Source organism: Papaver somniferum, unplaced genomic scaffold (genome assembly GCF_003573695.1).
Source record: "Papaver somniferum cultivar HN1 unplaced genomic scaffold, ASM357369v1 unplaced-scaffold_10, whole genome shotgun sequence".
NCBI classification, from domain to species: Eukaryota; Viridiplantae; Streptophyta; class Magnoliopsida; order Ranunculales; family Papaveraceae; genus Papaver; species Papaver somniferum.
Window position 1 is genome coordinate 13,040,051 of NW_020618825.1, and position 14,743 is coordinate 13,054,793.

Consider the following 14,743-nt stretch of genomic DNA (forward strand, 5'->3'; position numbering starts at 1 on the left):
AATACTAAGAACACAGAAGACTTGCAGAACAATATGAATTATAATTTTATCGAATTTATTATTTTAGTAATAAGGTCCCGAGTGGAGACTGAAAATTTTATTATTTTAGTGAAAGTATTATATTATCGAGTATTATTTTAATTATTTTCTTTTTAGTATATATGAAAAAGTTTCATACGATGGCATATGGGCCACATATATCAGTAGCAGAGAATTAGACAAGTAAAAAGTACTAAACTGAAAGGCTGCAATGATAAGAAAATCACAGTCTACAATAAACAAAGAACTGTTTTAAGAAGAAGAGTATATTACAGTATGAAATAAAGAAACATTTCTTACAGCACTGTGGCTGGTTGTCAAATAAATACAGAAAAACGCTTACTGAATCGATAAACACTATTAACACGATATGAATTCAAATGCTCACACATAGATCTATAACTATAAGCTTTGCTTTATCTTTAACAAATTCAAAATATACAGTTTGGGAATCACACAAATTTTGGGGTGTTGATATATTATGTTTTGGATTGGTTTAGGACCTTCTTTCGATATTCTCCAAGAGCCCATATCGGGAAAGTATTTCTATATGCTGCATAATGTAGCATGCAATTCCTCATAAAAGCCCCAGTCATTTCCTGCCAATTCAAACATCGATGGTGTAACAAATCAGTTTCCATTAGAAGTAATTTGTTTCGTACGAAAAAAACATAAGTATTATATATGCATACATATCAGGAGTACCTGTTGGGGAAAATCACCATTTTCCATTTGACCATTGATTAAAACTCTTGCCGCATAATGTAAAGGCTTTGAATCCCTATCGGCCTATTTGGTTCACAACACAAGGAATCGTTGGTCATTTTCATTGAGCATTCCATATGAACATAGTGCATGTGTTTATAACCGAGATTTTTAACAATTTACCTGACCACCATGAATTAGACCCATCAGTGCCCAGGATGTTTGTACCAAATTTGTTCTGCTGTTTCCTAGAGGAATATATTCCTGCGTTCGCAAACATAAAAAATGAAATATTGTTACTTGAGAAATTGCTCTCAGAAACCCAAAATGATATATACGAAGTTAAAACAGCAGTCGGACAACAATCTCTCTGATGAGGCAGTATGTATCACCTTATTTGGGCATGAGAGATAGCTCTCTCCCCAGCCACCAGATACTTCTTGGGTAGATAATAGAAAGTCACAAGCTTTACGAACAGCGTTGCTGTTTTTGTAATTTTTCCCAACAGCAGCAAGACCTCGCAATGTATACCATGTCCCATAAGTAAAGCAAATGCCCCAGTTTCCATACCTATGCACAAAATGGAAACCTCCGGTTAAGGGATGAATCCCACTTAATAAGATTCAATATATGTTAAAATGAAGTTATTACCATGAACCATCCGGGTTTTGTTGATCTTCTAAATACTTTACTGCCTTGTCGATAAATGTTTGAATTTCTATCTTCTTGTACGCACCATGTAGCTTCATAAATGTCGTTAGAGCTTCAACTCCCGCCGATGTGCACTCAACGTATCTGTAATTGTTCATTTACATTTTTCCAAACAGGCAGATTTATGGCAGCAATCTGAAAGGAGAAAAGATAAGAAGTCTTACTCGTGCTCGACTATTGTATCCTGAAAGAATTCTGTTGGATTGAGAACCTGAAGCAAATTAAATAAAAATGTTAACTTCCGATAACGCTTACGTACTCAATCATCAGTATATGTTTCGATAAAGTACTCAAGTAGTTACCTCCATCCATTTATGAGGTGATGCTGGCTCCCATGCAACCAGACCCCCATTTTCACTCTACAAATGTAGCAACGTATTCTTACAATCAGTAGGAGGAAAATTGCATTAGTCAAGATTTAAAAGAGACATGGCTAGCTAGTTAATTACTTGGAGGGAAAGGATGATATCAACTGAATCGTATAATCGTTCGTTCGCCATTTTTGCACCGATAATTTCCGGTGGCATTTGTGAGAACAAGAGACAAGCCTATCAAAATAATTTGATACTTATTCCATTAGTATATGAAAATTAATCGTTCATCCTAAATTGAAAATGCGAAAACTATATGCACATATCTGATTATATCGTTAGTAAGGCACTTACAAGCAGTCCTTCTGCAGTACAATCTGAAACTTGCCAGCCATGATCTTGATCTGAGAATGTCCAAGCCCCTTTGGAATTGTGACGAAACATTTTTCGGAAGTCACCAGAGGGATTGTCTTTAACCTTAAGACACATAAATAAGTGAGAAATAGAAAAGATATGTAAATTTTTGAGTTAGTAAAAAGAAAATTAAGAATTTTAAAGCACCTGAGAAGACTTTATGAAGCTGTGCCCCTTCATAAGAGTTTCCTCGATTTCGACCGTAAGATCATCACTTGCTAAAAGTGCTTGAACTGAGAAACCGGTATCCCACATTTGGCTTCCGAAACTCTGCATTCTGAGTCCATCTTCAGCCATCCACAAGTAATCGGGAACCCTTGCCAGATGTTTTTTAAATGCATCCGAGTTTGAATCTTCTACCCAACAAGCAAGCATACATAACGCCTACAAACATAATGTAAATTCGTCAAGATAGTCCACATCGGTCAACTGTGAGTCAGTGACCCAAAAGAGACATTATCAATTTATCATGGCTCAAAACCGAAAGCTGATCACTTTAATGGGATCTAATCATCTAAATTTATAGCATAGTAGAAAATTCATTGGTGATTATACATATGACCAGAGTTCAAAACTCCGAGAGGAAATATCAGTTCCAAATTCTTTATCGATCAAAAAAATGAAAATTAACCCTAATATTAATTACAGATACAACTAAATTTTAACATTGATTATGCAAAGCGAAATATATTTATGCTGGTACAAGAAGTGGGTGCCCTTTATTTGTGCAGGTATGATTTCATTCTTGGGACTTAGGTCCCTCAAACTTACTTATATTACTTAGGAACTCATACAGTTATTTAGTAGGGGGAACAAGTGCGTTGGCCAATCTTGATCCATTTAAAAAACCGCAAAAGGTGCAACTGATTTTTCTTTTGCTTGCTCGGTATATGACATCTGACCCGGAGTTTGACCGACCGACTCATAAATATGCAGAATTTTATTACATCTGAATCTACTAAATATATTCACGTTCTACTTACCTTCTCCACTGAACCAATAGTGATGTAGCGACTGTTCTCGTCTTCGTAATGAATGTGTTTCATGGTTTTATCTAATGACTTGTCTCTTAGCAGTGAAAGAGGCCACCATTTTGCCAGAGGCTCAGTAAAGAAATACAATGAATCCCAGATCATGTCTTGAATGAAGGCGTGTGGGTGGTACAGATCCTCCTGCAATACTTCCATATATAAGTCCGGAAGAAAAAAAAAGTCTTCATGCTCGGTAAATGCAAAATACGAACCTTTGCACAAGAATGGCGCATATTTTTCCAGTTTATTTCATTGTACGGTTGAATATGCAGCTCCTTCCGTAGTGATAAAATCAGATCGGTGATCGGACCGACAAATCTTCTCCCATATAAATACGATATTGGCATGTATACTAACCGAGTGTAACACAACATATTACCTGCATAGACATAATTGATGGTTAAAGGTGAGTTGTAGAATGCCGTACGAATCATTTAAGTCACAAAGTTATCTCAACTAACCCATAACCATAATTTGGCAGGCTGTTCTAAAAACGGGTACACATTAATTGTGCAACTTTTTGACCAGTAGGTAACAATATTATTAGGGATTTTTCATATAAACATTTTTATTTTCTTTACAAACATCTTGCAATAACAGTGTATAAAACCAACGGGGATTTGCTCGGTTGGTTAGGGTGTGACTCTCATACATGAAATCAGTAGATCTAGTTCTTGTACCGATCCTTTCAAAATAAAAAAATAAAAATTACATATACGTACCGGGATGCATAGGTAAAATGGACGGAAGAACCCAAAATTCAGGGGGTGTAGGATTACACCCAGACCAGTCATAAACTCCAAGTATCTGCATCCATTCATGTATTCTCTTCATGAACTTCTACATTAGTTAATAATAAAATCCTTGTTCACAGTTAAATAACTTTCTGTAAGCTATATAACATACCGAAAGCCAAATCTTTCCCCATGATGGTATGGATGTTACACCACCATGACTAAGGATCCAGTTTCTGGCTCTTGTGCAAGCCTTGTCTTTACCGCCGTTAGGTCCTTCGCCTAAGATTCGCATGCAAATATAGTTAAAGGCAGTACAAAACATCGTACTATGACCCTCAATGTGAAACCCAAATCCTCCATCTTTGTTCTACAAAATTACAGCCTTCAATAAGTTAGCATGTATATATACAGTTTTAGAACTGATTGAAATTATATCGAATAAACTTAAAGATCTCCGGCCGCCATACACACCTGATGACAGTACATATATCGCAGCGCCTCCTTTCTATGTTCAGGTGATAGAATCGTATTAAGAGTTCCAGTAATACTTAACGCAAAAACCTGAATATTTCAATATCAAATGTTAAGAAGAAACTACTTATGCATAGAGCTAAGAAATATGCTACTGAGCAACGCATTTTCACTTACAAGGGGTGGCATAAAATACAAAGGCCCGCCAATTTCAGCCCCCCAGTGTCCATCATCTAACTGGATTGCTGAAAATAATCTGATGCCTCTCCTAAGTGCCGTTGTGGTAGCTTCGAGGGTTACTTCTTCATCATTGCTAATTTTCACTGGTGGTATGCTTAGATCAAATTTATCTTTATTTTCTCGCAACCGCTGAAGTTGACATGTCAAATGATGCACGGGATCCATTAGACATACGATACAGCGATGAGCAAATTATATTATCAAATCTACAACTTCATATTCGTTATTTAATTGCTACCAGTGTTTATACCTGCATACGCAACAGAACATCCCCGGACGCCTTGACTTGGAACCTGTTTTTATAGAACTCTTCACGGGCTTTTTCTACCTCAGCTCGCTCTTCAGGAGTTCCAGCGACAGGATCGAATTCCCATCTTTGTCTTCCGACGAAATTATTTGTACTAGAAAGCCACTCTCTAAATGGCCCTCCGTTATCCGCCACCTTCAGCTTCCACATATTTTTGAAAAGTACTAGAGACCTATATGAAACTGTAGTGGAACTTAGTTCATCAGACCCCCATTACTTTTATACCAGTAGAGGTAGATGTATAGATGAGATATAAATGTTAAACATTAACTATTTTTTATTTTTTTATAATGGTTCAACATTAATGATTGCAGAAAGTTGCATATCTGAACCGGTCCGTTAATTATATGGTTCAGAGGCAGCAAAGACGATTAATAATACACCGGCTTATCGTACCCTTGGAAGTGTATTCACGTATATAGCTCTACCAAGAAGATGCAATTCAATATTGATATGATAGGATGGATTTTACAATGTGATGGGTTAAAGTTATATGGTGGTGAGGAACTTGATATTCATGATAACCATTAATATATCAATTCAATGACAGTAACTTCTGAAGAAGTATACGATGGTTATCATTTCTTCACGGGTACGGTCTCAATTATAGTCGACCATGGAAACAGCTAGATAACGTTCCGTGTTCTGCCATTCCATATCGTGTCAGTCGACCATTCGTTGCACACGACTTTTTGTGCGGACTATTCAGAAAAGGATTCACCATTGTTAAATCTGGTGCAGGTTTGTCGAACCACTAGTCCACTTACCACTTCGGAGTTTCAGAGAGGTGTTGCGTACCGCAATTCATTTACTTTTATCGGACTATATATCTTGACATCTTGTCTTTTAATGGTAGAAAACGCTATCATTTAATTTTTATGGACAAATTCCAAAAATGAGAAACTTAAATATTCTGGTGACACGACTTTTGCCAATTTAGTTGAGAAGTCTATGCAAAATACCTGTTTTATTAAGTCTATTACTGTACAGTTTTATTTTATGTGCCAAGAGGGTAAAGGTAGATGGACCAAACAATGGGATATGACCCCATTAAGATGCAGGTAAAATGTCGGTGCTTACTAGATGGTACTAGCTATCTCATTAATGGTGCATTAATGCACGAAGGAAATCATTGGATTGCAGCTAAAAGTATCATGAAGGATTTACAAGTATAGAAGCTACTCCCTCCGTCCCTATTATTTTTGGCGGAGTTGTAAAAATTTGTAATTCCATTAGATAGGTAGATTTTCTATTTCAAGATGAGTTTTTTTTTCATATATTGCCCTTATTTATTATAGGTAATTATCACCATAATTAAGTTAATGTTTCTAGTATTGAAAATTGTACAAAGGATAAAACAGGAAAAAGGATGGAAATGAAGGAAATCAAAAAATTTCTTACACTAAGAGAAACTCACTTCTCCACCTATATAATGGGAACGGAGGGAATAAGTAAGTAGTTGCAATGGAAAATGCGGCGAGGTATGGAAGCTGATCCCATATCCAATTACTTGGCATATACGGAAAGAGAGAAACAATAGAGCATTTTTTGGTCGGCCACCAATTTCGCTAAGTGAGATCATCCGCCTCGTGAGTAGACTATCATATTGTACCGGTGAGTGACCTGATCATTTAGGCTTGGCAAAGCCGTTTTGCATGTGGAATCTGTTGTACTCCGTGTGTTTGATGTGAAATTTAGTTGAGATGTCCAAATTGTGGTCCTGTTTCGACACCTTAAATTGGATTTACGGTGTCCTATGTTAGTAAAAATTATGGGTGAAAGTTGATCGGGTATATAGGGAGAAAGAAATTGAAAGGACCACAATAATATACTCTAATAGTAATCATTTGGACCTCAGATAAGGAAAGAAAATTCTATTTCTTACCTATTTCAACCCACTTATCAACCATATGACATCTAGATGATCCGGTCCAACGAATATATAGGGTACTTGTGCAGCAGTGCTAAAGTTCAACTAAATGGACTATTCTTTTTTTTTTTAGTATAGCACGCAGGCTCTATGTGCCTGCCCTTGCGTTCGTTTCATAATGTTTTTTCTGATTCATTAGTCAAAGGTCAAGGTCAACAACCGGTCAACGGTCCAAATCAACGATGAATGCCAAGTGCAAAAAGTAAATCCGACTAAACTCAGTATTTTTCATTTAATAAATTTTCAATTACTCTTAGTTTTCTAAGATAGAAAGACTTCTTTATACATATCTAACTCATCGAGCAGGCTTGCAAAGACGCTTGTGTGATGCACCTACCGACCTGTCCTTACTTTACAAAAGCTATAAAACATAGGAGTAACAATTTTATGATATTTTTGTGGAACAATCTTCCTTCGAAAGCAGCACAATGTATGTGCCTATGCACTAAAAGACTACCAACTAACCTCCATATAAATGTACCTTTGTTTCTGTACTACAGAATCAGTTCTGTACTCCAAAATCAACTGGTATATCTGCTTTGATCCAATTATTATCGACATCATTAACAATGTCCTTTATTACCCACCACACGAATTTTCCTAAGACTACCTTCAGTAAAGAATCAAGAGATCTATCCTGCAATCCAATAAACACCAATTAAATAACGTAACATATCCAATTTTACGAAGTAATCATAACAATCTTCACGATTCATTTACACAATCAAACCACCCGAAACTAAATGCAGAAGACGTCTGAGAGTTACTTGTTATGAAGTGTTCTAAGAATATCTAACACTTAGCTGAAGAGCATGACCCACTTTGCCGAGTAATTCTATCCAACACTTAGCTGTTTTAATCTCCTCATTGATACTCAATACTTAAACCAGTGAAATGAAAGTTATCGTATAAATTTGGATAATAACTTTTCTTCATAGCCTCTTCAAGAAATCAAAACCCATGATTCACTATGGCATAATTGACTGATGCTAAGTGTTGAGTTTCCACATCCTTTATATGTAGTGACATCTCATAAATTGATAAAATGTAGGCTTTGAAGGTGTATCTGGAATGGGACGTATCTCTATCAAAGAAGAGAAAGACAACCTCGATAGTCCAGGTTACATTATCATGATAATACACTTACTCTGCAAGAGCAATATCATTTAAAACCTACATATAATGGGTCCAATGGTCTCAGTTTTACAAAACACCACTGATAAAACTCCAACCAAGGTGTCAAAGAGATGGGACAATTAAAATTAAATAGAAGAACAATAATGAAGCTCCACAATAAGTCACTGCATGCATAATTCTTATGATTTAAAAATGATAGTAGTGGAGAATTTGTTGGCATCCCAACATCGCGAACTCACATTAATAGTATCTCGCAACCGAAGCTGCTAAAGTAAATCATGTTCTGTAAGCACAACTGAACAACCACCACCATTAGCAAAAAATTCCCATACCTATCCGAGCAGCTTCATGAATAAAAGAAAGTACTTTTTTAAAAAAGTTTATATGATTTCTAATTGACGTACACGATGAGTTTATTACTTTGGAGCCTTTTATGGCGTTTTCAGTTAGAGATGGCCAGAAAGCAAGAACGAAGTGTGTTTTTAAACAACTCTATTATGGCTGAATGGATCAATCTAGCACAGTAAATCAAGATATAAAATAGAAACGAAATCAAAATAAATCAAGCGCACATACAACACAAGGATTTATAGTGGTTCGATCAAGATGATCTACATCCAATTGTAAAGACGACGAAATGATTTAACTATGATCAAACAAGTTACAAAGATTTGATTCAATCCCTTCTCAAGAACCCTAGCCCCGTTTTGGTACATCACTCTTTTTTTCTATTATACGGTTTCTCTTACCAAAACATAAGGAGAATAAGACTGTTATTCTATGCCTTTTAAATTTATAGTTTACAAAACACACAAATGGGCTGGGTTATATGAGTACAAGCCTAAACATATTACCAACGTATTCAAGGCATTAAATACAAAAAATCTCCACCTTTACTTGAGTACCATCATAGTGTAGCACAGAGAGAAAGTGAAACACTCGATCCTCTTCTTTCTCTTTTTTTTTCTCTCTCCTGCGTCTCTTCTCAAGAACTCTAGTAAACCAATGTTAAGGCATATAGCACGTGTGTTAAGTAACACACGTTTATCTTGTCAAACAAGTCTTTTGTATTTTAGGAAATTGGTTTAGGTTTGAAAACTATCTTACCTTGTAGTTCAAGGAAGACTTTGTATATATATGCATCTTGTAAAACTAATTGTAATACGTTAAGTTAATAACAAAAGAACAAGTTTTCTGTTAAGTCTTCTCTTCTTAAACTCTTCTATCTTCTGTTAGTTCTAAGTTAAACTCAAAACCCTAGCTATTTCAACTTGGTATCATCCTAGTTGATCCTCATGTCTTCCGCTGCCTCAACATCTTCTGTTGTATCAACTATAATCAACTCATCTCAATCAATGATGGCTTCATCTGTTTTTTCACAACCTCACCACATTATCACTGTCAAACTTGATGACACAAATTACTCTTTATGGCGTGCTCAGTTTCTCCCATATCTCCAAGGTTATGAGCTCGATAGTTTTGTTACCGGTGCCAATCCATGCCCGTCTCCCACTCTTCCCAACAGTGACAACCCGAATCCTGCGTACGCTCCTTGGCTGAAGCAAGATCGTATTCTTCTTGGATGGATTTTCTCCTCGCTAACTCATGCTGTTCTCCGTCAAGTTCATCGTCTCACAAGTTCTCATGCTGTTTGGTATTCTCTTGAATCTCTTTTTGCTTCAAAATCAGATGCGCACATTCATCACCTGCAATGTGAACTTAGGGCTTTACGCAAAGGATCTCTTTCTATGAGAGATTACATTGATCGAGCTCGCAACATTGTTGACAATCTCGCTGCTGCTGATACTGTTGTTATTGAGTCTGAGTTACGTCACTGCATCCTCGCTGGCTTAGATACTGCATATGATGTTATTGTTACCTCTCTTACAACTTCCATGGGAGACATGAAACTAGAGGATTTCATCACATATCTTCTTACGTTTGAACTTCGTATTGAAAACCAAGGAAAGTTACTGAACTCCCAGCCTGTTGCCAATATCGCCGCACCAAGCCCAGCTCGTCCGTCTGCTTCAAACTACTCACGTTCTCCTGCTCGTCCCAGAATTCGTTCTCTCTGAACAGCCCAGCTCATCACCAACATCATACTTCCCTGCTCGGCCCAGATCCATCTCAGACTTCCAACTCTCGTTCAGAAGTGAAGATACCCTGCCAATTATGTGGTCGCAAGAACCATGAAGCTAACGATTTTTGAAATCGCTTCGATCGTAGTTTTCGTCCTCCTCGACGTCAGCCACCAACCTCTGCTCCTCGTGCTTATGCTGCTCGAACTGGTTTATTACCTACTCCTCCGTGGACTCCTGATAGTGGTGCTACAGATCATATAACGAATGATCTTTCTCATCTTCAATTTTCCAACGAATATACTGGTCATGAACAAATTCAAATGGGTAATGGTTCTTCTATTCCAGTTTCCAATGTTGGATCCTCTTTTTTGGGAACTCCCAACCGTAAGTTGCAACTTCGTAATGTTCTTCATGCACCACAAATTTAACATAATCTATTGTCTGTTTCTCGGTTTACTATTGACAATAATGTCTTATTTGAATTTCATCCAACTTTTTGTCTTATGAAGGATCGATGTACCGGGAAGGTTCTTCTTCGCGGCAGTAGGAGGGGTGGTCTCTATCAACTTGATGATTCGTTTAAATCTTCTAAATCTTACAAGATTGGCACTCTAGATTAGGACATCCAATGATGCGCACAGTGCGTAAAGTTGTTTCCCAGTTTTCACTTCCAGTTTCTAGTCAGACTATTAAGCTTTGTTCATCTTGTCATGAACATAGGAGTCATAAATTACCTTTTCATTCCAGTAAAACTACTTATTTGAATCCATTAGATTTAATTGTCTCTGATATTTGGGGACCTTCTCATATTTTGTCTAATGAAGGATACAAATATTATGTCATATTTATTGATGCTTTTAGTCGTTTTACTTGGATGTTTCCTATGTCTCAGAAATCTGATGTCTTTTCTATATTCTTTTTGTTTCAAAAGAACGTTGAAAATCTTTTTAATCGCAAAATAAAAAAAGTTCAATCCGATAATGCACTTGAATATCGAAAAATTACTCCGCATCTTCAACAACTTGGTATTTTTCATCGATTTTCTTGTCCGCATACTTCTGAACAAAACGGTTTGGTGGAACGCCGTCATCGTCATATTCGTGAAACTGGTCTTACAATTCTAAACATGGCTTCTGTACCATCCTCATATTGGTATGACTCTTTTTACACTGCTTGTTTTTTAATGAACCGTGTACCGTCTACCTCTATTCATAATACTTCTCCGTATGAAGTTCTTTTTGGTCTCCCACCAGATTACACTTTGCTTCGCGTATTTGGTTGTTTGTGTTATCCTCACCTACGTCCATATAGATCTCATAAGATGGAGCCATTTTCTTCTCCTTGTGTTTTTTATTGGTTATAGTCCTTCTCAAAAAGGCTACAAATGTCTCCATATCCCTACAGGACGGATATACGTTAGTCGTCATTTTGTTTTTGATGAGACCACTTTTCCTTTCGCCACTATATCACAGCCTTCTCCGGTGTCGACTCCTTCACAGGTAACCATTTCTACCCCCTTGACTCCTTCTTTACCACCGTCTTTGTCTACTCGCTCTCGGTCTCTTATGCTCCCACTGCCAGCACCAATCATCAGTGGCAATCATCCACATGTCAGACAGTACAACTCATCAGCCGCCAGCAGTCACCAAATTCAGTTGACCTCACCAATCATTAGCACTCAGCTGACAACACTAATCATTTGTAGTCATCCGACAGCACCAATCATTAGTACTCAACCGACAGTACCAATCACTGAGCCGACATCACCAATCATTAGTACTCAACCGACAGTACCAATCACTGAGCCGACAACACCAATCATCCAGCAGCCACAACCGACAGTTCCAATCACTGCTATGTCGGATTCAGTCGTCACTAATGATGTTCCGTTAACAAATTCTGGTGAAGTTTCGTCGACAAATTCTGTATCCAGTGAATTGGCTCCTACATCTGATCCTACTTCTACTGTTGTTACACATCCAATGGTAACAGGGGCCAAAGATGGTATTTTTAAACCAAATTCGAAATATGCCTTGGTATGTGATTCTCTTCTCGAGCCTACTTGTATTTCACAATCTCACAAAGATCCCAAATGGCGTACGTCTTCCGATGATGAGATTAATGCTTTACTTCGAAATGGTACGTGGTCGTTAGTAAAATATGATCCTTCTATGAATGATATTGGATGTAAATGGGTATTTCGTATTAAACTCAATCCTGATGGTACGATTGCACGATGAAAGTCACGCTTGGTTGCAAAAGGATATAATCAGCAAGAGGGTATTGATTACTCTGAAACGTTTAGTCCAGTTGTTAAACCATGTACTATACGTATTATTCTTACATTGGCTTTGTCTTCCAATTGGCCTATTCGTCAACTTGATGTGCAAAATGCCTTTTTGCATGGAGAACTTCACGAAGAAGTGTATATGAAGCAGCCACCTAGCTATGTGGATCCTCGTTTTCCTACGCATGTCTGCAAATTACACCGTTCTCTTTATGGCCTCAAACAAGCACCTCGTGCGTGGTATCACAGTCTTAGTACCTTTTTGTTGCAAATTGGTTTTATCACTTCGAAGTATGACTCGTCCTTGTTCATCTACAACGGTTCTCATGGTACTATCTATTTGCTGGTCTATGTGGATGACATTATTGTTACTGGTTCTATTTCTACCGGTGTTAAATCTATTCTTGATCGTCTACAACAAGAATTCGCAATTCAAGATCTTGGCCTCTTATCTTATTTTCTTGGAATTGAAGAAGTTCGTACATCCTCAGGATTGTTTATTTCTCAACAAAGGTATGCTCATGATCTTCTTATTCGTGCAAAAATGGATGGTGTTAATCCTATTCAAACACCACTTAGCACTTCTGGGGATATATCTTCTGATCTCAGTATTTTATTAACTGATGCTACTGAATATCGTAGTACTGTTGGAGCTCTATAATAGTTAACTTTTACTCGTCCGGATTTGGCATATGCTGTTAATAAGGTTTGTCAATTTATGCATGCACCTACTGTGTTTCGCTGGAGCTTAGTAAAACGCATCCTTCGTTATCTTAAGGAAACGTCTACTTTTGGTATACTTCTTCGACCATCTCCTTCTCTACAATTATCTTTCAGTGCATATACTGATTCAGATTGGGCTGGTTCTCTTGAAGATCGACGTTCAACCAGTGGTTATTGTGTATTTTTGGGTGGTAACATTATCTCTTGGAGTGCTCGTAAACAGAAAATTGTGTCACGTTCTAGCACTGAAGCAGAATATAGGGGTCTTGCTATTGCTACTGCTGAAATTATGTGGATTCAATCACTTCTCTCAGACTTCGTTCTTCAACTCAATCACCTCTGGTTCTATGGTGTGAAAATCTGGGTGCAACTTATCTTACTATTAATCCTATATTTCATGCAAGAACGAAACATATTGAGATTGATTATCATTTTGTACGTGATCAGGTTGCTTTGAAACTTCTTGATGTCAGATTTGTATCTTCTAAGGATCAAATTGCAGATATCTTCACTAAACCTCTATCTAAAGATCGGTTTTATCTCTTAAGGTTCAAGCTAACGGTTCAAGATCACCCGTTACGCTTGCGGGAGGGTGTTAAGGCATATAGCACGTGTGTTAAGTAACACACGTTTATCTTGTCAAACAAGTCTTTTGTATTTTAGGAAATTGGTTTAGGTTTGGAAACTATCTTACCTTGTAGTTCAAGGAAGACTTTGTATATATATGCATCTTGTAAAACCAATTGTAATACGTCAAGTTAATAACAAAAGAACAAGTTTTCTATTAAGTCTTCTCTTCTTAAACTCTTCTATCTTCTGTTAGTTCTAAGTTAAACTCAAAACCCTAGCTATTTCAACTACCAATCTTCTCCAATGGAGGTTCACACCATTAGAGAGCAAATCTCAGGACCACTTGGGGGTAAAAGTTAGATCAAGAGTTAAGGGTTATGGATCTGAGGAAACCAATGGAAAAAACCATTATTTTGCAGGGTATAATTTTATATTTAGTTTTTTCTTATTTTTCTTCCTGTCTTGTTTTAGATCTAAATTTTGTTTGTTCTATGCTTTGATGAAGCTCTTCATCTTCCTTTTTATTATGTTTACAACAAATTTCTAGTTGTTCTTTTCTTTGTTTTTCTTTTCTTTTTATATTATCTGCTGCTCTTCTCCTAGTTATGATCTTGCTTCTTCCTTTCTCTTCTTTCTCTATTTTTTCTGGATGTGAGCGGTAAAAATGAGGTTTTCAATTAAATTTAGATTTTCAAAGTTAATCTCTTAAATTGGGGTTGTGGAAAAAAAATCGAAAAGTAAAATGAAACATTTCTTAATAGTTTGCTAACTAGAATCTGGAATACGAATTTAAATTTCTCTTAAGTTTTTTAAAGGGTCTTATACTTTGCGTGGTGTCCCTTTTGCTGTAGATCTAATGTTGTATGCTTAGTTTTCCAAGTTTGATTCTTATCTATTTCCTGGTGTTTGTTTCTTTCCATTTTATGGAGATTTGATCCTTCGTTCTTGTTTCAATCTCTCTTTATTATCTTCTTTCTCTGCTTGCTTTTGATTTGTGGAATGGGGTTCTTTAATTCAGTAGTTTAATAGGGGTCTTAAGTTGAGCC

General features: G+C 36.8%; 2 protein-coding genes across 2 annotated transcripts; one reads left to right on the forward strand and one right to left on the reverse strand.

The window, feature by feature from the left end:
• Positions 1–270: 270 nt before the first annotated feature.
• On the reverse strand, positions 271–5,196 carry LOC113326783 (beta-amyrin synthase-like). The gene is made up of 17 exons (XM_026574434.1): positions 4,910–5,196; positions 4,597–4,788; positions 4,420–4,509; positions 4,118–4,315; positions 3,934–4,018; positions 3,424–3,590; positions 3,164–3,352; positions 2,328–2,564; positions 2,121–2,243; positions 1,905–2,003; positions 1,758–1,814; positions 1,620–1,666; positions 1,396–1,539; positions 1,137–1,314; positions 928–1,008; positions 745–828; positions 271–638 (listed from the first exon to the last, which is right to left on the reverse strand). The coding sequence occupies exons 1-17, from the start codon at positions 5,114–5,116 to the stop codon at positions 519–521; spliced, it is 2,298 nt and encodes a 765-aa protein (XP_026430219.1). The 5' UTR covers positions 5,117–5,196; the 3' UTR covers positions 271–518.
• Positions 5,197–13,122: 7,926 nt separating this feature from the next.
• LOC113326365 (uncharacterized mitochondrial protein AtMg00810-like) lies at positions 13,123–13,751 on the forward strand. The gene is made up of 2 exons (XM_026574106.1): positions 13,123–13,491; positions 13,575–13,751. Exons 1-2 carry the CDS (start codon positions 13,123–13,125, stop codon positions 13,749–13,751), a joined length of 546 nt encoding a protein of 181 aa, XP_026429891.1.
• Positions 13,752–14,743: the final 992 nt, after the last annotated feature.

Excerpts from the sequence above, each read along its gene's own strand:
- LOC113326783 (XM_026574434.1), bottom strand. The coding sequence starts at position 5,116 with ATGTGGAAGCTGAAGGTGGCGGATAACGGAGGGCCATTTAGAGAGTGG. Across the intron at positions 3,591-3,933 it reads CATTTTACCTATGCATCCCG|GTAATATGTTGTGTTACACT; the intron begins GTACGTATATGT and ends ATGTCTATGCAG. Across the intron at positions 2,244-2,327 it reads GCTTCATAAAGTCTTCTCAG|GTTAAAGACAATCCCTCTGG; the intron begins GTGCTTTAAAAT and ends ATGTGTCTTAAG.
- LOC113326365 (XM_026574106.1), top strand. The coding sequence starts at position 13,123 with ATGCATGCACCTACTGTGTTTCGCTGGAGCTTAGTAAAACGCATCCTT. Across the intron at positions 13,492-13,574 it reads TCTATGGTGTGAAAATCTGG|GTTGCTTTGAAACTTCTTGA; the intron begins GTGCAACTTATC and ends GTACGTGATCAG.